At 44.2% G+C, this 21652-nt stretch overlaps 2 protein-coding genes across 2 annotated transcripts; one reads left to right on the forward strand and one right to left on the reverse strand.

Moving 5' to 3' along the window:
- Positions 1–625: 625 nt before the first annotated feature.
- On the reverse strand, positions 626–20452 carry LOC306938241 (uncharacterized protein). The gene is made up of 8 exons (XM_079522317.1): positions 20415–20452; positions 18052–18293; positions 8463–8641; positions 6403–6492; positions 5133–5304; positions 4374–4536; positions 1094–1249; positions 626–744 (listed from the first exon to the last, which is right to left on the reverse strand). Exons 1-7 carry the CDS (start codon positions 20443–20445, stop codon positions 1197–1199), a joined length of 930 nt encoding a protein of 309 aa, XP_079378443.1. The 5' UTR covers positions 20446–20452; the 3' UTR covers positions 626–744; positions 1094–1196.
- Positions 8042–16103, forward strand: LOC306938240 (collagenase 3-like). Its single transcript, XM_079522316.1, has 7 exons — positions 8042–8130; positions 11884–11997; positions 12388–12476; positions 12989–13279; positions 13485–13704; positions 14474–14905; positions 15349–16103. Exons 1-7 carry the CDS (start codon positions 8049–8051, stop codon positions 15741–15743), a joined length of 1623 nt encoding a protein of 540 aa, XP_079378442.1. The 5' UTR covers positions 8042–8048; the 3' UTR covers positions 15744–16103.
- Positions 20453–21652: the final 1200 nt, after the last annotated feature.

Consider the following 21652-nt stretch of genomic DNA (forward strand, 5'->3'; position numbering starts at 1 on the left):
ACCCCTAAAATGACTTTTCCCTATCTATGTGAAGCTTTGAATTCACAGGGAGTGTACAAATAGAACCAAATGGACACTTAAAAGGAATAGAAAGCCTGCAGTTTCTATTAGATGGATGATGTCACTGGTAGACAGGTTTCTGAGATGTCCACAACCATCCTCTGAGATATGGACCAAGTAGACAAAAATGGTACCATATTATTATAATGAGCATAAGTGAGGACCAATTATATGAAGATACATTGAAAATGGGTCAAGTCATCCTTAAAAAAAACATCTTGAAAGTACTGGAAAATGTTGCATTACGTTTTTGCTATTGGTACGACTGTACGATGCCTCCCGAGCGCCTGCCTACAAAGGTCCTCGCTGGGGGCGGCTAATGTTACTCTGGGAAAGGGATGTCTGGAAATCTCTGTTGGAACTGTTACCCCCCCGACCCGACTCTGGATAAGCGGTTATGGATGGATGGATGGATCAGTACTTACGGGTTTTTGCGTGTATGTCCGTCCACCTGCCCATAGCGTAGAAGTCAATCTGCTCAGTGCTGCTCTGGTCTCTGACAGCCAGAAGAGGGGTTTCCTCATAGGTATGATCTCTGGCCGCTAGAAGAGGGGTTTCCTCATAGGTATGCTCCATGGGGTGCTCCATGATCCAGTAAGAGCCGGGCTCTCCCCTGGCTCCCTGGCCTCCTGGTCTCTGCAGGAGGTCACAACAACCCTCCGTTTGAGGCTCTGACAACACGTCCTGTCGGCAGTGAGGGGAAAAAGGTACTAAGTACAAGTATATTGATCTAAGGATAATTTTGAGGTACTTTTTCTTTACTTGTGGTATGACCATTTTTCAATGCCACGGCATCTCATTACAATTATTTGAAAACACACGTTATGGTTATACTAAATAGCAGATCTACAATCAACATCTCGCATTCCAACGCATTGTGAGCTTGTAGAATGTAGATCGTCTTTCTTTTATTTTGTGAAAAACTAAGTATATTTGATGCAATGACAGTAGCCTACGCCTGTTCAGTGTATCTCTACATGGTGGTATTGCGACCATTTATTTATTTATTATAAGTAAAAAGAAATGTCAGTACGTGTTGGGCCGCTGGCTGGCGGGCCAGTGCTGTTGGCACATTGACATAGGGGGAGGAGTCAACATGAGCCCGGGTGCGAGGAGGTTTGTTGACCCGGGCATATTCAGCACCTGCTGCACAACCCACTGCTGGCCCATGGTTGACTGGAATCACCTCCTGGGAACAACAACAACAACAACAACAATAATAATAATAATAATTGTAATAATAATAAAGAAAAGAAAATGTACGTGCGTTTTCAATTAGACTAACATGGAGCTTGAAGTTAAATAGTGTCTGATAATTCATATCAAACATCTTGTCACAGTCCGCTCCGATCGGTCCGTCCTTATTTAGGCTTTGGACTTATTAACATATAGTTCTGTCATTTCAGTATATTCTGTATTGGTCATGTGTTCCTGTTCTGTTTGGTTTTCTGTTACTTTGTTGTTGCCTTGGTTTTGTTTTCTTATTTTGTAGTATTGTACCTAGTGTTTCCTGTCTGCCTATTGTTTACCTAGCTTGTATAATCTACCTTGTGATGTGTCCGTGTGCGTGTTCCACCTGTGTCCTCTTAGCCCCCCAGCCTATTGCTATAGCTAGTGTTGATTGTATTTTGGTTTCACCTGTGCCCTGTTATCCTGTGTTAAGTCCTGTGTTCTTGTTGGTTCGTAGTTCCCTGTTGAGTGAGTTTGTCCTGTATCTGTGTCCATGCAGAACATAAGGATTATAGACCCATAGCTCTCACTTCAGTGATTATTATGAAATCACTCGAAAGAATACTCTTGTTAGTACTAACTAAAGACAAATTTGACCCCAGTCACTTTGCTTATAAAAAGGCTTGCGGTACATGCGGTTGCACACTGGTCCACCTAGATATGTCAAATAAGAATCATGCAAGCGTGCTGTTCTTACTTCTCTTCTGCTTTCAATACAATACAGTCTGATAAACTAGCACTGTCATACCAGACCAATACATTTTAAAGTAGGCCTACTCTGATGACAGTTTTGATTTTACTATTCACACCAGCATGCTATATTGCGATTAAAACATATCCTGCTGCATATTGTCGGAAAGTGCACTTCGTTAAGCAGGTGTGAAGGCTGAAGGCTCATTCGAATCCTAATGCAAATCAATGAAGCGCATTCTACTTCGCCAAAAAACGGGGGTTTCACTTCTCTTCAAAGCACAGCAGAGTGCGGATCACCGCAGGTGTGAATGCAATCGCATTAAATATAGGGGATGAATGTGCCATTGTGGGATGAAGAAGTTGGTATTTGGCACACGAGAAGGAAGGAGAGGAACTACAGGCCAGTATGGACAACTTCTCTTCAGCCTGCAACAACTTTGGCCTAACAATCAGTATAAAGAAGACTGAAGTCCTGTATCAACTTGCTCCAGGAAAACCCTACACTGTTCCCACCATCCATCCAACAACCAAAAGCTTTCAGCAGTTGACACGTTTACTTACCTTGGAAGTACTTTGTCTCATGCTGTACACATAGATGAGGAAATAAACCTCAGGATCGGCAAGGCCAGTGCAGCCTTTGGACGCCTACGTGACTCAGTGTGGGCAAGGAGTGGCGAAAACTGCTGAGGATCAAAATTGGCAGGACAGAGTTCCTGACACTGAAGTCCTCAGCAAGGCCAATTTGCCCAGCATCCCCACCTTGCTTGCAACAGCCCAGCTGAGATGGACTGGCCATGTGACGAGAATGCCCTATACAAGATTGCCAAAACAAGTCTTCTTTGGTGAACTGGAAAGTGGCAAACGAGCACAAGGTGGCCCCAAAAAGCGCTACAAGGACACTCTGAAATCCTCCTTGAAGAGCTTTAAGATCAACCTGAACCACTGGGAACACTTAGCCAAGGATCGACCGGCCTGGAGAAGAAAGGTCCAGGAGGGTGCCGTTCTCTGTGAGAAAAGCAGAAGATCCTGTGCCATGTTGAAGAGACAACAGCGCAAAGCCAAGAAAGAAACTGTGCCTGCTCTGCATCCCCTTCCAGGCTCAAAGGGGTCTTTCCAGTCATCTGCGCACTCACCAAAAGTCAACAAATTGAGACGTGCCCTTATTGGTTCCACGGCATGGAACAAACTCCCACTATAGACCGATTCAGAAACGGGTCTCATGGTCGCAGGCAACGTATTTCCTGTTGTAGGCGGAGACGACATATCTGCGGTTTAAATCCGCACCTCTTCTACTACAGTGAATGGAAAAGTGACTGATGTTAGTCTTCCTCAAACGTTACTCTTTTACCTGCTTTTTACTAACACTAACATTACAAAGATGCCCAGAACATCGGGATGAACCTGTGTAGTTTATGGCTGCTCCAACAGTAGTGGCAACATTAAAAAAAAGAAAAGAACGAATGTCAAAATATCTACCGCAAAGCAGTGAAAGGTCCTGAAAGACACATAACGTCAGTCCAATACAAGGCTGTTTTCTCAAAATGAGTTTTCCTCATACCTGGGACAAAGAATCTCCACTTCAGTTGCACTCACATACACCACACTTTCCAGTCTATTCATAACTATATTCTGCAGAAATTTACAGAGGGGTTTGTTGATATATCATTCACAGCCTGATTTACATCACATTTTATACCTAAAAACATGCCGAAAATTGGGTTTTTTATGCCTGTTGACAATCTATGTAAAGTGCTTTGGATAAAAGCGCTATTTAAATGCACCATTTACCATTTATTTATTTGTCTTTTGAAAATGGTATGTTGTTGTTTTTTTTTAGGAATTGTTCTGAAAAGTTGTGAGAAATGAAAAGTGTAGGAATGTGTCATTTATTTATTTATTTATTTGTGGGTTTTCTTTTTTTCTATTTCAGTCTTGCCTCTGGCTTGTCCGGCGGTGCTGTAGCATCTCTCACATGGTTTTCAGGTAGTGAGCAGGATTTCCTCAGCATCTTCTTGACCACAGCGTACTCTGGGACTGGGTTGGAGTCTGGGAGGACGGACTGGACAAGGTTATTATTATAGTGAACTAAAACAATGGTTCCCAATAACTCTCAAGCCCCCTTTTCCACCGGGGTTGAACCAGTTCGGTTCTTTTTCCCCGCCTAATATTGAACCAGTTGAGAGTGTTACTTTCCCCTTAAAATAAATCGGTCCAGAACCCTAAAAGTTAGGTTAGGAACTGGACCGTAAAGCATGAAAGCACCAAGGTTCCAAGAATCTAGAACGGAACCAGTTCTAGAACCAAAGTTATTTTGGTGGAAAAGGGGCCTCAGAGTATACAAATGGAACCACCTGGAACCCCGCCCCCCATAAGCTAAGACCCATACTGACCTTGGACTGCAGTGGCAGGGGGCGGGGCTTCAAGTTCCAGCACTGTATCGGGAACGACATGTGTGTCACTGTCTGGCGACGACGGCGTCCGTGCGTTCTGTTCACATGGATGTGTCACGCTGACTCTAGCCGTGACGTCTAGTTCCTCGACAATACCTCCAGACTGAGGGAGAGATTGCAAAGACGCGTGTTGTTGGTAAAACATAATGAATGTTCAATCAAATGAAATTATCATTGATTCTTGGTAAACACATGGTAAATTCACCCATTTGCACACACGTGTGCATGCACCCATGCACGAACGCACACACGCACACATTCCCTCAGTAAGGTCAATGCACATGCTTTCAAGGTGAGAGTTTATGACATAGTAATCTCCAGAAAAGAGATTACATATTTGGGCTGTATTCTTGATAAACCACCTCCTGGTCCAATATCCCAATGTCATTATTTGAGACTAAGCTTCATTCAAACCTGCCAAAACAAATACATTTGACTACTTCTCAGCCTGGGGCCCATAACCCACCTTTTGTCAACCCATTTTGCTAGCCTGACTCCTTCCCTCAAAAATTGCACATCACTGGCATCCTTTAAAAAAGGATGCCACCTGTCAACAGGCCTAAGGGAGAGGAAAATGAATCACTTCTCCCTTAGACGGAGATCTCCATCAACAGCGATAAAGCGCTGGATTAGACTTGACAGAGATCTCCGTCAATGGCAGGGACTGTTAAGAGCTGAGACAGATTCTAAAAATGTCACCTGGTGCGAGTAGGGCTCAGTGAGCATCTCGTCGAACGGACCCACAGGATGTCGGCGATAGTGAGTGATGAGCGCCTCCAGGTCGCTGTGGCGACTGTCCTCCCCAGCGATGAGATAGTTGCCCGTGGCGACCTCCTCCTCGATGATGAAATGACGACACCTGTCCCTCCCTCTGTGGTGATAATAATAACCAGAAGTATTACTTGCTCAATCAATACATCATATCTCTGCTGTCTGGCAGAAACCACCTACTGTAACTATAAAATGTTTTTCAGGAAATACAAGGAAAAACATCATGTGGAGTTCTAACCAACACACAGACATCGTGTGTGTTCAGTGAAGGGTGTTCAATAGCATTAATGTATGAAGAAAACAAAATCAAAAACCTGAAAAATGGAGTTAGCTTGTTTCTGCCGGCCAGTGACAATACTGCAATTTTGTAGGCTACCGGAATGTATTTGCAGTGTCGTGCACAGACATTTAGAGGGGCAGGTGCTCAAGTGAAAAAAGGGCACCTTGTGCAGCGCGTGGAACCGGCCGGTTGCCTTAATAGTGTGAGATTTATAGATTTTGGGGCCTAAATAATATATTAGAAGCTGTTTATCAAGAATTGATCAATGTCACCATGGTCCACATACTGTACAGTGTACACTTCATGTACAAAAAAACAAAAACAAAACTTTTTTTTCAAAAGGGCACATTTGTCCAGAGGGAAAAGGGCAGGTGTGTATCTGTGCACGCCACTGTGTTTATCAGGGACAATGGACAGGTAAATGACAAGCAGTCTTATTGGAAATAAATTGGGCCTCTTCTTTACTTGGTGTTACCATTACCAATGATACCTAATGATGGCTGTGTTCAGTGTGGTCGGTCCAGGGTGGTCCAGTGTGGTCCTCATGGTTCCTTAGGGGGTTCCAAAACCCCCTTACGGGTGTATAACTCTGAGAGTGTACAAATGGAACCAAATGGTGCCTGATTAATAGAGCCAGAGGCAGCCCCTGCTGCCAACTATTGCCCGTTGCTCCAGCAGCCAAGCTGTGTACAGCATAGACATACAGGTACTGTATATCTATGGTCTACAGTGTGTGCGTCTGCTATGATTTCTGAAATTATTTAAATTCATGATGTGAGTACAGTAGCCTATCAATGCTCGTAAGGCCCGCAACATGATGTGGGCATGTTAATTATGTTTAAGTGAACTGTACATTTTAGCTCCCGAATGCACACAAACATAATGTAAAGAGTGCGTAAAGAATGTGTGTGCGTGTACCTGTATGACAGAACAAAACCGATCTTGGATTCGCTGAGTCTGAGCAGGAAGCAGCCTTGTGGTTTAGCCTTTAGCATGTCCTCAGCCTCCCTGTGAGAGCAACACAACACGTGACCTTCAATCTGTGTGTCGCAATGTGTCACAATGTTGAAATACAGAGATATGAGGTTGATGCTATATGTTATTTTTGGTGGTTATTTAGGAACACACACACACACACACACACGCACACGCACACGCACACGCACACGCACACACACACACACACACACACACACACACACACACACACACACACACACACACACACACACACACACACACACACACACTAGCAGTTCCCTGATTTATTTGTGAGAGGTGGTTGTGTGTGAAATACAGAGATATGAGGTTGATGCTATATGTTATTTTTGGTGGTTATTTAGGAACACACACACACACACACTGACACACACACACACACACACGCACGCGCACACACACACACACACACGCACACGCACACACACACACACACACACACACACACACACACACACACACACACACACACACACACACACTAGCAGTTCCCTGATTTATTTGTGAGAGGTGGTTGTGTGTGGTGACGAGTTAGTTCCTCTGTGTTTATGACTTATGAGTCTTGACTCTTGTATGAGCATCATTGATTTTCAAGAACCCCCAGCTTGACAGGCATTATAGCTCACAGACCCATTTATTAATGTATTCATTTATCTCTGGACCTATACTGTAAAAATGCTCAGTGTTTATTTATCTCTGAGTGTACAAATTGAACCAAATGAACTCGTATGGGTACGTACAGTAAATATGTACGTTATTTCCTGAATGAAATGAAAATAACTTTATACTTGACATTAAGGTTGAGGTTATGTACTGCAGTAGTTCAGTTGTTCAGATTTATTTTTCTTTTCTTTTTTCTTTTCATTTAATTTAATTTCATTGCTGTGATCCTAATGTCACGTCCTGTCCCAGGACGTACAATGCCAGGTCGATATTTTCCCCTCTACCCGGTGTGTTTCCCCGCCCCCTTGAGAGACCGTTCAACTCCTTGAACACAGCTGTGGACAATGGCACTGAGTGTTGGACTAATTGACTCTGGTATTTTAGGGACTGGTTGGTTTGACTCTGTGTCGGAACATAAGCGTTGTGTTGCCTCTGTGTTCCGGGTCTGCTGTTTTATGTTTGTTTATCTGCCCTGTGTGGTGAAACCTTTGTTATGTGTTTTCTACAGTTAAGTAAAGTTTGTTTTCAGTTTTTTTTAAAGTTTTTTCAGGTCGGCAGCATGACACCTAAAGTAACATTATACACGGCGTTTAACCACAGCTCAAGCGTTGTTAGCTTGTAGATCGGCAGCTTTTTTGGGCCATATCGGCCATAAAAATGCCATATTGGTATCGAACCGATATTGATGACACAATTATAATGTGACCGTCAATGGCTTTGTACTCGCAGAACAGCCAGTCTGCCTGTCTCGGTCTCTTTAAGAGTGCCAGCTGTTAGTGGGGAGGGGGGCCAAACATCTACTTTGACCAGCAAAACAAAAATGACTGTGGTGCTCTCCAGGTGCGAGGGGAGGGAGTTCCACAGACATGGGTCTGTGTGGCAGAAGGCCCAGGCAGTCGCCCATGGTGCAGAGCTTGGTGTTGGGGACGGGGAGAAGGTGGGTGTTGGAAGAGCCAACACAAGAGCGGAGGCTTCGAGTATACAGTACGTATGTCATAATTCAACATCATGCATCTCTAAAAAGTTTACATTTTTCAGGGGTGAACTACTCCTTTAAAGGGATTGTGACGTAAAAATAAGTTTTTGTAATTGTTTTTTTTTTTTTTACGTTTTCTGAAGCTCAATTGCACCCTCCCCCCCAAAAAAGAACCCAAAACCAAACATTCAGTAGATTTTCTGTGGTCTGAACGTTCAAAGTTCAGGTTGTTTGGGTGTAATTGAGGTCATAAAACCTAAAAGAAAAACGAAAAATTAAATTAAATGAAAATGAATGTCATGAAACCTTTAATGGGATAATAACGGCGCTATAGTGAGACCTGCGTGTAGCGAAGCCGTGCAGCCAGCAGGGCAGGGGCTGTCCGGGCTGACGCAGGCGGGGCAGCTGGCTCCTCTGGAACCACAGCAGAGTCTGGGCCCTCAGCACGGCAGACCCCGGCTCCAGGGGATCCGGGGGCCCCAGGATGAGAGACAGACACATCCTCTTTATTATCACACTCTAAGAGACACAGAGAGAGAGGGAGGCGGGGGGGGGATAGAGAGAGAGAGAGTGAGTGAGTGAGTGAGTGAGTGAGAGAGAGAGAGAGAGAGAGAGAGAGAGAGAGAGGGAGAGAGAGAGAGAGAGAGAGGGAGGGAGGGAGGGAGGAAGGAAGGAAGGAAGGAAGGAAGGAAGGAAGGAAGGAAGGAAGGAAGGAAGGAAGGAGAGAGGGAGACAAAGAGAATTAATGTAAATTCCTGACACAAGAAAAGTAGCCTCGTGATCGCAGGGGGGGGGGGGGGGGGGGGGGGTTGGGAGGCGGGCACCTAAGTTGCTGAACCAATAGGAAGTTGGCATCGGTTTCCAGCGCTAGTTTGATCCGCCCTTCGCTAAGTCCCTCCCCAACACGTCCTTGTCCAATTGGCACGTTAGCAGCGAGGAGACAGGGCAAGCTGTCCTTTTCCCCCATAGAGATGCATGTTAAATGATGGGATTTCTCCATATAAAGACATTTCAGTAGCAAGAGCATCAAAATGTCTTCTAAATCTAGTCTACCAGGCCTGCAGTATAGGCCATGCACTGGACGAATTTGCATGACATAAACTAGAAATATGAGGAAATGACAGAGGGAGAAATCAACTTTTAACGACTACCCGAGTTTTAACATTAATAGGCACACTTTCAGCAATAATAGCCGATCTACAAGCTTGTATAGATCGTCTGTTTTTGTTATTCTGCTATTTTACATGCAGTGATTGTATAGTGTTTTAGTGGTTTATAGGGTTTTAGATATCTCTGTGTCCTTGTAGCTCAGTAGAGATCTCGCCTTTGGACCACAAGTCATGGGTTCGATCCCGGGCACCGCGAACTCAGTGTATGGGTAGCACGGCTTGGTGCAGCAATCAAGTCTTGTGGTAAGTACTGGGAGCTGATGGTAGGTGTGGAGGTCCACCTCAGCAATCCACCGCATCCAACGCATTGTAACAGTGACAGACTCCTGCGTTTTGGCTGATACCGACAATAAGCCGGCCTCTCCCGACCTACTTTACTTAGATATCAGAAGACTTTGACCAAAAGCAAGTTAATTCAGATTTTTGGACTTAAAGCTGTAGGAAATACTTGCCAGGTTGCAAAGATATACATTGACTACCGGGAGTTTTGTGGTGGGAGTTCTGGTCTGGTTTTGGTGAATATTAGCACCGGTAGTTCCAATCAGTTGGTGGGGGTCTGGGTGCCACTCATTGGATTAGGTTATCAGTCACAATATTAAGTTGTCACAATAGTGTAAAGGTGAGTCATGGTTGTGACATTGATAATGTCACGTCATGTGCATGGTGATGCAGGGACACGTGCATGGTGACAGCTCAGGCGCACACACACACACACACACACACACACACACACACACACACACACACACACACACACACACACACACACACACACACACACACACACAGTATGAGGTCAGTGATCAGGCAGCTGTCTTACATAACACAACTGAGAGGAGAGGAGAGGAGAGGAGAGGAGAGGAGAGGAGAGGAGCTTTCCTCAAAAAATACCTAGCTAATAACACAACACAACACCTGTAGATCAGATCTGCTAGTGACAAACTAGCTAATACAGCTAATTAGCTATAAACAGTCATTATTTTGATCTCAGCTTTGAGGAAGTTTTGTGAGAGGTGGTTGTGTGTGAAATACAGAGATATACCTTCCACTGTTGTCAGCACTTTCTTTGCCAGAACATTTCACAACATCTCTAACAGTTCGCTAAACTCTAAGCAGTGTGTTTTAGGATTCTGAAATCATTCCATAAAAAAACGTTCATGGCGTTTATGGATTTTTGCATTGCAACTTTTCAGGAATATAAAGCATGCTGTTTCTATTAACTTGGATTCCCCATCGATGATATCACTGGTGGATGGGTTTCTGAACTTCCCACAGCCCTCCCATGAGACACAGACCGAGTAGGATAACAATGTGCTATTTTATCATTAGTGAGGACCAATTATTTGAAGATAGGTTGAAAAGTGGTTAAGTGGTCCTTTAAGTCTCTTCATCAAAAATAACAAGGTCACAAAATCTACAAGGTTACATCGTGTTTAGTTGCGACACGTTGTGAGCTTATAGATCGTCTAGTGGTTAAACTCCAGGTACAAAAGTTATTTTCGATCTGTCCGAATGGAAACAGATATTCTCTTGTGTTTTCCTCGTGCCATTGTATCTAAGGGGGGAAAGAGTTATATATTTGACACAAATGAAGGTGGTGCAAAACAATATAATTCAGCGGTGCCGTGGATGAAAAGGTTATTAGGCCCTGAGCCAAAAAAAGATTTGAGAACCACTGATCTAAAGAATGAACCGTTGATACATCAGCCTCGGGCAACACATTCCTCCTTCCCCCTTTCAACCCCCCCGTTACGGTAAGCATTTACGCAACCTCCGTAAGCAGCACGTATTGTACACACCCCAAGTGGGGGAAATGACGAACAGCCTCACTCACTCACGCATACGAACGTTGTGAGCCCTGGTTATATAAGGAGGTGTGTCAGAGGGAGTTGTCAGACCCTCTTCTCTGCAGATAGGAGAAGGTTGTAGCTATAGAATTGGAAAGTACGTGTATACTTAAGCAACTTTGTTTTGCTTGAGTATTTTCCTACTATCGATACTTTTGCTTCTACTCCACTACGCTTCACAGAGGTAACCTTTTTGTTATTTGATAGTTAGTATAGGTTTTTTAGATAGGCCTATATATTATTCTTATTCTTATTCTTATTATTATTTTATTATTATTATTATTATACATTAACCAATTAATCCATATTTTATACAGTAGTTCGGGTATTTGAAAATAGCTCACAGCCCGTCGCATTGCGATGCATACATTGTGAGCTTATATCAGCTATTTTCTGCAAATTCCTAAGCTTGTAGATCAGTTATTTTACTACAAATGTTAGTCGTTTTACTTTGATACTGGTATATTTTGATGCCAATACTTCCATTTGTACTCTCAGGGTTAAGGGGGTCCTTGCAAATAAAACATTTGAGAACCACTAGTACTAGTTGGACTCCTAATGTGCCATAGTGTCGTAGTAAATGCGTGTCCTAGATATTCTGAAGGAAACCTGGAGACTTAACATTCAGTAATTAGCTCTTATAAATATCTTGTAAAAAAGAAAATCAAGACCAAGTAAAGCCACATTTGTCCGTGTGTACACTTGACATGTTGGTGACCTCTGACCCTGACTTCTTCCACCTCAGGTGTGAGCTACAGTACCAGCATGGATCATGGAGCGGTCGTTACCGTCGTGATCATAATGGCGTATTCCTGGCTTTGCTGCGGCGCTCCGACGGAACCGCCGACTGTGAATCAAGGTTATTACAGTTTAGAATTTTGTTTTTGTATTTTGTTTTGACCTTTTGTTCTCCATTTCAGTTTAGTTTTGATGAGCTTTTAAAGCGTATTTGCTACCTTAGTTTTTCATGTTTTTGAAAGGGCTTAAGTTTCTTAAGTTTTTCTTATGCATGCGTCAGGGGTTCGAGGTTGAACGACGCCTGACAAGTAGCAAGAATAGCATAATGAAGATCAGATTTGTCACATCTTTCTTTTCAATATTTTCAACAAAGACTAAAGGGACATTTTCTGTACGATTTGATTTAGTTTTTTTTTAAAAACACAATACAGTTTCAGTTAGTTTCCTGCAAAGCCCTTGTTTTTATTTTTTATTTCAGTGTACTATGTTTGTTGTTGTTTTTTTATTTTAGTGTCCAGCAACAGAGAGCGGGCGGAGGACTACCTCTCACAGTTTTACTACAATGCTCAGCCGCCCAGTTTCAACTCCAGCACCAGGCAAGTAGAGCTGCAACTCGCTTATTCTTTACGGGTAATTTGCGGCTTAATTGGGCGAATCCGCCATTTCTTCGCCGGGTAAACACAACACAGCTTTCACTATTGGAATTGCATTAGAGAACAATAACATACACATTGTTACATTTCATGGGTTTGTTTCCCTCATTTCACACCGTGGGTCAGTGGTTCTAATCCTGGCTCCTCCTGACCACATTGCCTCCAATGAGTCGGTCGGTGTGAGCTTGCCACCATTGCTGTGTGAATGTGGGAAGTGAGGACGCTGGCTTCGCCTGTTCGCCGCTTCACCTCCCGATGTATGAATGAATGAACCATTGTAAAGCACTTAATTTGAGCACTTGGAAAAGCACTATAAAAATTCCATTCATTATATATATATGGTATGTATGTGTGTGTGTGTGTGCGTGTGCGTGTGCGTGCGTGTGTGTGTGTGTGTGTTTTCATAATCGATCGTAATCGATTAAGTAGATTAACCGTTGCACCCCCGCACACAGGCAGGCCACCATGCATTCCTTCGAGGAGACGCTGGAGAGCATGCAGCGCTTCTTCGGGCTGGAGGTGACGGGCAGGCCGGACGCCAGGACTCTGGAGGTCATGTCGCAGCCCCGCTGCGGCGTGCCCGACGTGGACGACTACCAGCACTTCCCCGGGCGCCCCCGCTGGCGGCAGAGGGTGGTGACCTACAGGATCACCCTGTACACCAACCAGCTGAGCAGGAGGGAGGTGGACGCCACCATCGCCCACGCCTTCAAACTCTACAGCGACGTCATCCCGCTGGACTTCAAGCAGGTATACGTCATGGACGCGGTGTTCATTTTAAGGGCACGTTTAGATTTGGGTTTTTTTCTACTCATAGTTTTTTGAAAAAATAAAAATAAATCCATTTAATATTAATATTCTATCTATCTATCTATCTATCTATCTATCTATCTATCTATCTATCTATCTATCTATCTATCTATCTATCTATCTATCTATCTATCTATCTATCTAGATCTCCAGTGGTACAGCAGACATCATGCTGCTGTTCAAAGCCAGGCACCATGGGGACTTCTACCCATTCGACGGTCCGAGTGGGGTGCTGGCCCACGCCAACGCGCCGGGCCCAGGCGAAGGAGGCGACACCCACTTCGACGACGACGAGAAGTGGGTGCTGGGACAGAGGGGCATCAACCTGCTCCTGGTGGCTGCCCACGAGCTAGGCCACGCCCTAGGTGAGGGTATTGATTGATTGATTGATTGATTGATTGATTGATTGAATACTATTAGTCAGATTTGTGTCCGGTTTGCTCAGTCGGTAGAGCACTCTCCTTTCGACCGCAAGGTCATGGGTTTGATCCCGGGCACTGCCAACTCAGCGTATGAGTAGCACGGCTTGATGTTGTGCGGTAAGTACTGGGAGCTGATGGTAGGTGTGGTGCTCCACCTCAGCATTCCATCTCCCAGGGGTCTAGCGCATTGAAACGGGGATAGACTCCCGCACCCTGGCGGATACCGACAATAAGCCTCTCTGACTTACTTACTATCAGTCAGTCTAAAAGGATATCACCATTCAGGTCCAGGGTATTCAATTCATAATCATAACATGAAAAATAACAACAAAATTCAAATCATCACAAAAATAAAAAATAAATAGGTTGGGGGGAAAAGGAAGGGGGTTACTGTAGTGTAAGACAAGACAATTGTATCTTCCGATATATTTTGGCTGCATGTCAGTTCTAAGACCCCAAGAATTGAAAATTCACAACATGCATACATCATTTAGCTCGGTCGGTCAGTTCTCACCCGACTACCCTATACTATAGTGCAAGGGTATATACACTTACACTGTACTGTATGTTTGTTTGTTTAGTGTTGAGCGAGAAAACAATGTTGCACACCCTCCTCCCCCCAATACTAAAAGTAACAGTAAAATGAAACTAAAACAGACCCTTTACTACTAAACTAGTAAATGATGACTCTAATAACCTTTGACCCCTACAGGCCTGGGTCACTCTGAGGACCGCTCTGCGCTGATGTTCCCCACCTACCACTACGTTGACACACGTGGCTACGTGCTGCCCGCCGATGACCGCAGAGGAGTGCAGGCTCTGTACGGCACCCGGACCGCCCGGCCCGACCCCAGGCCCAAGCCTAACCCCGAACCCAAGCCTAACCCCGAACCCAGGCCCAAGCCTAAACCCGAACCACCCCGGCCCAAGCCTAAACCCGATCCCAAACCCAGACCCAAGCCACGTCCTCCGACCAGATGCGACCGGGACCTGGAGTTCGACGCGGCCACCGCCATCCGCAACGAGCTGCACTTCTTCAAAAATGGCCACTACTGGAAGAAGAACGGCAACGGTTTGACGATGAAGAGAATCAGCTCGACGTGGCCTCGGATCAGCCGCGTCAGTGCTGCGTACGAACACAAAGGTAAAAAAGTGTGGGAAAAGTAACTATGTAGTCTACATTGACTCAATTACTATACGATTTTGAGGTAATTTTTACTTTACTTGAGTATGTTCATTCTTCTGTACTGTTTGAAAGTGAAAACGATTCGAAAAGTATTCGAAAATAGCCAATGTACAAGCTTGCTGATCAGCAATTGCACACGTTTGTAGATCATGGAGCCTTGAATTCATTCAATTTAAAAAATAATAATAATAATAATTGTCGCATTCCTAAGCCAAAAATGTAATGACCGGCTGAGTCTCAAATCTCCATTGAGTCTCAGCCGGTCATCAAATTATTGGCTTAGGAATGCGACAAAAACAATCTTCAAAGGCTTCATGGGGTGAGTAATTGATAGAAAATAAGCATTTTTTGGGGGTGAACTACCCCTTTAACTTCCCTTCATTGCTCCTTTCCGCCTATAGGCAAGGACACCGTCTTTTTCTTCCACGGTCGTCAGTACTGGGGAACCCGAGGTACCACGGTCCTGCGGGGTTTCCCCAAGCCCCTGTCCACCCTGGGCTTCCCCTCCTACGTCTCGGACATCGACGCCGCCGTTCACGTACCGTCCACGGGAAAGACCCTCTTCTTCACCAAGAACCTGTACTGGAGCTTCGACGAGGGCTCGTTCGCAATGGACCGAGGGTACCCCAAGTCCGTGTACAAGGACTTCCCGGGCATCGGGTACCAGGTGGACGCTGCGTTCCAAAACCACGGCTACTTGTACTTCTCGGACGGCGCCAGACAAAGCGAGTATCACTATCAGTCCCGACGCGTGAACAGAGTGCTGCTGAACTACTCGTGGCTGGACTGTTACTAAAGGAGCAGGACTTTGCCCTGTTTTTTGGGGCTACCAAAACAAACTGCATGTGATGGATGAAGTACTCACATGTTAAAAGCCTAAAAGTATCAATACCACAATGTAGAAATACTCCACTACACTCCAAGTGAAATTCCAGTATCCGGAATTTACTTTTATTATCACAATTTATATTGCCATCACAATTAGAAACTTGTTCAGTTATATGAACCTTTTTTTTATCATGAATTGTACATTTCAATAGTTTACATATTATATATCAATATTATTTTATATTGATTGATTTTATACAAAGATCCAATGTTCATTACAGTATTTGTCTCTTGCTGTTTGGTATCTATTAAAAGGGCGTTAGTTTCTTAAAAATGTTGGTGTTTTTTAATGTTATTTACATCATACTGTTTAGATTGCTTTTGAGTGCTTACATGTGTTCACCTTTGACGTGATTAATTATTGGTTATAGGCAATGGGAGCAATGTTTGCTCTGAGCCCAGTGAAGCGAAACAGATGTTCCAAAACCAATGTTTCCGGGACAAATCTGTAGGCGAGGTGCTACCACTCAGCCAGCCTGTGTCTTGGGGATGGCCATGTATGTCCATGGAGGTTACAGGCTGCCCAGATACTATAATGAGTAGGCTATGACCTCAACAAGTTGGACACTGTGTTAATTTTGACAGCAATTTAGTCATAGTCTTTTGAATACAATGTAATTTATTGTAGTCATATTTTAGTCAACTGAAAGGTTTCCGTTTTAGTCGGCCAAATTGATTTTGTCGACAGAAATGTATTTTGGCAGGCCTTGATGGTGTGATGCCTGATTTTATACTGAAAATACCATAGCCAATCTACACTACAAAACAAATAATATATATTTTTTATAATAAATACAATAAAATACGACAGATATAGGACAGCTGTTCAAACAGATCTGAGCACAGTCCATAATGAGCATCTGTATTCACAGTGGGGCCAGTAAGAATGCTTCTTGTTTTGTTTGTTTTCTCCCAGGCAAGTAGGCTATTAACACATTGGAGGCGCAAGACGGAGATCACCGTCAAGTTCAAGTTCACGGTCAGTTGCCCGAGACGGAGATTTATTAATCTCCGTCAAATTAGTGCTATGAAAACTGATCGCATCGCTCTACAGCCTATAGGCGCTTGTTGCGCAATCCTCGGTGTTGCACAACAGTGACACGTCATCGAAAATGTTCCCTGCCTGTTTAGCTGACGACAACGAAAATCTTAAAACGTTCATAACTCGCAATCTAAATCATCCCGTCTAATTATGACAAAAGATCCTGTGTTAGACTACTACAATAGGTTGCTCTATGCACAGCAGCCATATTGGAAAGCAATTGGGCATTTGGGCCTCTGCCTTACTTCCTTCTCCTTTGTTACCAATGATGCTAATGTAATGAATTATGGCTCTGCCTCGATCTGCTCCATTCTGAGTCAGGGTGCTGATATTGAACTCCACTGAAAATGAATTGGTTCAGAACCCTATCCGGAACTGGCCGTGGGTTCCTCCGTGAAAGCACCAAGGTTGCAAGAATCTAGAATGGAACTATCCTGTTTATCAGACTGTAGCTTTCTTGAAGCTTCAGTCTGACATTGTCTCCTGTCTGAGCGATTTCAAGGGGGAGGGGATTAGAATTTCCCTCAACTATGCAGTAGCCATTGGTGTTGTTTTTCCCTCCTTCCTCTGTGTGTTGCGCTGTGTGATGACGCTGAAAACGGGACTCGGCGCTGATTGGTTGTTCGTTAGACCCACCCCCACCACCGATTCTCATTGGATAATACATTTTTGTACCGAAGAAATTATAGGTTCACAGTGCAACACCAGACCAAGAGACGGAGTCCACTCAGAGAGTGGGCGGGGTCTTTGGGCTGGATCCAGGCTAGAATGGAACCAGTTCTGGAACCAAAGGGCCTGAGTTATAGGAGTCCTTGAAATTAAAACATTTTAGAACCAATGCACTGTATACCTACACTACACTAAGGCCCCCTTTCCACCAACTGGTTCCATTCCCCCCCCCCCCCCCCCCCCCCCGCTATTCATGTCAGTGGAAGTTTCTCAGTGGCGTTTTGAAGCACCCGGAAGAACCGTCTCAGAACGTCTACTTCCGCAAATTTGACCAAGTGCAACCGAGCGCTCAATGTTAAAGCCCAGCTCCACGGGGTTTCCCGGTCATGAATCCACAGGTCCGCCTGTAGTCCCCCCTCTTACCACTAGGGCCCAGTGCTTCAACGTTGAAGAGCCTCACTGGGGCCTTGTTTATGGCTCTATGAAAGTAACAGTTGTAGCCTACCTGATCCTTGTGGTCATTGGCTGGCTGCTGTGGTTGTCCCGCCCCACGCAGGTCATTGGCTGGCTGCTGTGGTTGTCCTGCCACACGCAGGTCATTGGCTGGCTGCTGTGGTTGTCCCGCCCCACGCAGGTCATTGGCTGCCTGCTGCGTTGGCCCCGCTCCACGCAGCTTGATGCTGCGTCTGGGTTTGGTGGGCGGAGTCTTGCGGCTGGGGGCCTGTTCAGGTGGAAGGGGCCTCTTCTCTGTGTCATTTGACAACCAGCACACACGCACGCACGCACAATGCGCGCACACACACACACACACACACACACACACACACACACACACACACACACACACACACACACACACACACACACACACACACACACACACACACACACACACACACACACATCTGGTGACTAAACTACTCATTTTAGATTGGATTTCCTTGCTAAGCATGGGACCTGTATATTCATTGGGATGCCAGCAAAACAGGAAGAAAAAAAGAGGTAACTGACAAGGGCTTTGGACCCAAAATAAACTAGAAAAAGTGCCCTTCTGGGCACAGGTCTCCACCAGGAGGATAGGAGTGTGAGTGTGATGTTTGGCAAAATGTTTAGGAGCAATATAAACGTGTGTGTGTGTGTGTGTGTGCGTACATGCGTGCGTGTGTGTGACGTGGCTTGGCCTGTTGTAGCGCCACCATGAGGCTGATTTGAATACTGTCAAGTGGCATTTCTTCCAAAGCCTAGTGGGAATATGCATGCACAGTTTCACCACAATGGGACGCTGCGTTGAGTAGTTGTGGCGATTTGTACAAAACGGGTACAAAGCGGGCTACTCCTGAAAGGTTTAGAAGCCAATCGTAGCCAATGAGGGTGGATTATGAGAAATCAAACAAACCCGTCTTGATCACATGACTATGGAGAGCATGTGTACCGATTCGCGTGAAATTTGGATAAAATCTGAAGGAGTAATATTAGAAAATGTGTTTTACATATGTCGGCCTCCTGGTGGCGCTATAAAGAGCAGATGTGAAAAATTCCAGGCAAAGGTTTTTCCTTGGCCTCTAGGGAGTTGGCATAAAAAGTTATCCACAGATCCGTGCAGTTAGAGGTAAAAACACTTTTCTGCCAGTTATAGCGCCACCATGAGGCTGAGTTGAAAATGTTCATGTGGCATTTCTTCCTCAGCCTAGTGGGAATGTGCGTGCACAATTTCACGGAAATCACACGATGTGTTCATGATTTGCAGCATTTTGTTTGAAACTGAGCACTCCTGCTTGCTTTGGAAGCCAATCTTAGCCAATCAGGATGGAGTCTGAGAAATCTGAAAGACACGTTTCGTTGAATGGCTCTAGAGAGACTGTGTACCAATTTGCTTGATGTTTGGACAAAATCTGTAGGTGTACTGTCCAAAAACTTGTTTTGCACAAAGCGGCCTCCTGGTGGCGCTATAACAGGCCGTTCTGGAAATGTTGGGGCAGAGGTTCATCGTTGGCATCCAGGGAGTGTGTGTGCAAAATTTGGCATTGACCGGGTTAACTGTGCCGGAGATTAGCTGATCACAGACAGACGGACGGACGGACGGACGGACGGACACACGGACGGACGGACGGACGGAGTGCAAAACATACTCTCTCCCCATGCCTTCGGCCTGGTGGAGACAATTATGTCGGCTAAATGGCTTTTTTCAGTTCAGACTTTACAGCTAAGTGAGCTATACTGTTTAGCTTGTTTCTCTCGCAGAATCCGGTTGAAGTTACGAGAGAAAACATGCATTCATTATGTGCAGAAAAGTACAATGCTCTGTAGATGCATTGTGCATGTGCATGTGCTGTGCAGCAGCACAGGCGTGCCATTAATGACTGTATAACGCACACCCTCTTGTGTATACAACAACATGATTCAAAGTTTTGGGCCTGAGAGGCTAAATGTCATCAAATGGTGGTCTGTGGCTCAAATGCCCAATAATTATTGGACCTTTATATGAAAAGAGTTGAAAACCACTGCAGCAGCACATTGATATTAATAATAAGTATTAAGTAAGCAGTCGTTGGAAAACAATATTCACATTTTGCACTTTTAAGTAAAAGCGTCAATACCACAATATAGATATACTCATGTTACAAGTGAAAGTCTGGTGTTCAAAATGTACTTGAATAAAGAATCATAATGTACTTAAAGTACCAAAAGTAAAAGTGCTCATACAGAATGTCCCATTTCACAAGTTTCACACTGTGACACATTGTAGATCGGCTATTAGACCAAAGTATATGGCTGAAGTGCTTATGTTTTGTAAAAAAATTAACATAACACACAAGTGTGCTGTTTTAATACACAATAATAATGCTATTTAAGAGATATGATTCTGACCTGTTAGGCTCTGATCGTCGTGCGAGTCCATGTTCGCTGTGAACTCTGAACAATGACAGCACACACGTTTCCTCTTTGTCTGTGGTGTAGTTTTTTTGTTTTTTGTTTTTTTCCTTTTCTTTTTTCTGGTGCGATTTTTTTCTACATTTATTGACTATAGCAAAATACATTGTTCTGAAGAGTGGGACACCTTGTGTATTTCCATGCTATTTTCGTAGGGTTTAGTAGAGGCCATTCATTTACAAAAGATGTTAAAATAAAGAACAAATTAAATGTAGGCTGAGTTATATATAGGCTACGATTTAATGCACTATAGCTTCATTTTCACGGTCTTGGGACTATGGTACAGCTAAATATTGATTGATAAATAATGACGTTCTGCTAATGACCTAATTGATTATGTACAACTCATTGGGTTTGATGTCGAAACAAAAACATTTTGCTAGTGAACTCAACAATGGAGTCAACAATGTCAGTAACATACCGGGATGCATCTTTTTCACAATGTGTTCATTGGTAACTTCTCAACCAGAATGACAGTGAAGTGACAATTTAAGGACTTTTTAAGACCATTTAAGAGGGGGAAAGGGGGGGATAAAGAAAGAAGACCATTATTGCATCAAAAGTAATCAACCTTGTCAAATATGAGAAGGAAGCAAACATTTTGAAAATAGCAGATCTAGAGGCATTTTCACCATAATTTATGGAACATGAGTCAAACTAAATGTATAATTCCTCAAACTAAAACTAATTGCTCAACAATACCAAGTGGGGGCCGTGACCTAAAAAGGTTGTGAACCACTGTATACTATAGCTACAAGGCCATTGCATGTGTGTGTGCACGTGTGTGTGTGTGTGTGTGTGTGTGTGTGTGTGTGTGCGTGCGTGCGTGCGTGTGTGCGTTCAACTGAAGCAGATAATGAGCTTGTGGTTTCACCATGACGCTTCTGGAGGAAGCAGCATGACAGACAGGAAGTGGTCATTGTGAGAAAGAGCAGCAGCAGCAACCAGCAGCAGCAGAGCCACATGCAGACACCTGCTCCCAAACAGCTTTTTGGCACCTAATTGGCATTTTACATTTTTAAATTAATCTTACCTGGACTTGTGTGTGCTCCGGCTGGGTGATCTGATCGAATAACCTGATCCCAGATCCTACCTCCTGCTCTACTATAATTATTTCTAGCCTGGCTAAGGTTTGTCTTTAGCCTCGTGGCTAGACTATAAAGGCCCCCTGCACT

The sequence above is a fragment of the Electrona antarctica genome (assembly GCF_951216825.1).
Source record: "Electrona antarctica genome assembly, chromosome: 15".
NCBI classification, from domain to species: domain Eukaryota; kingdom Metazoa; phylum Chordata; class Actinopteri; order Myctophiformes; family Myctophidae; genus Electrona; species Electrona antarctica.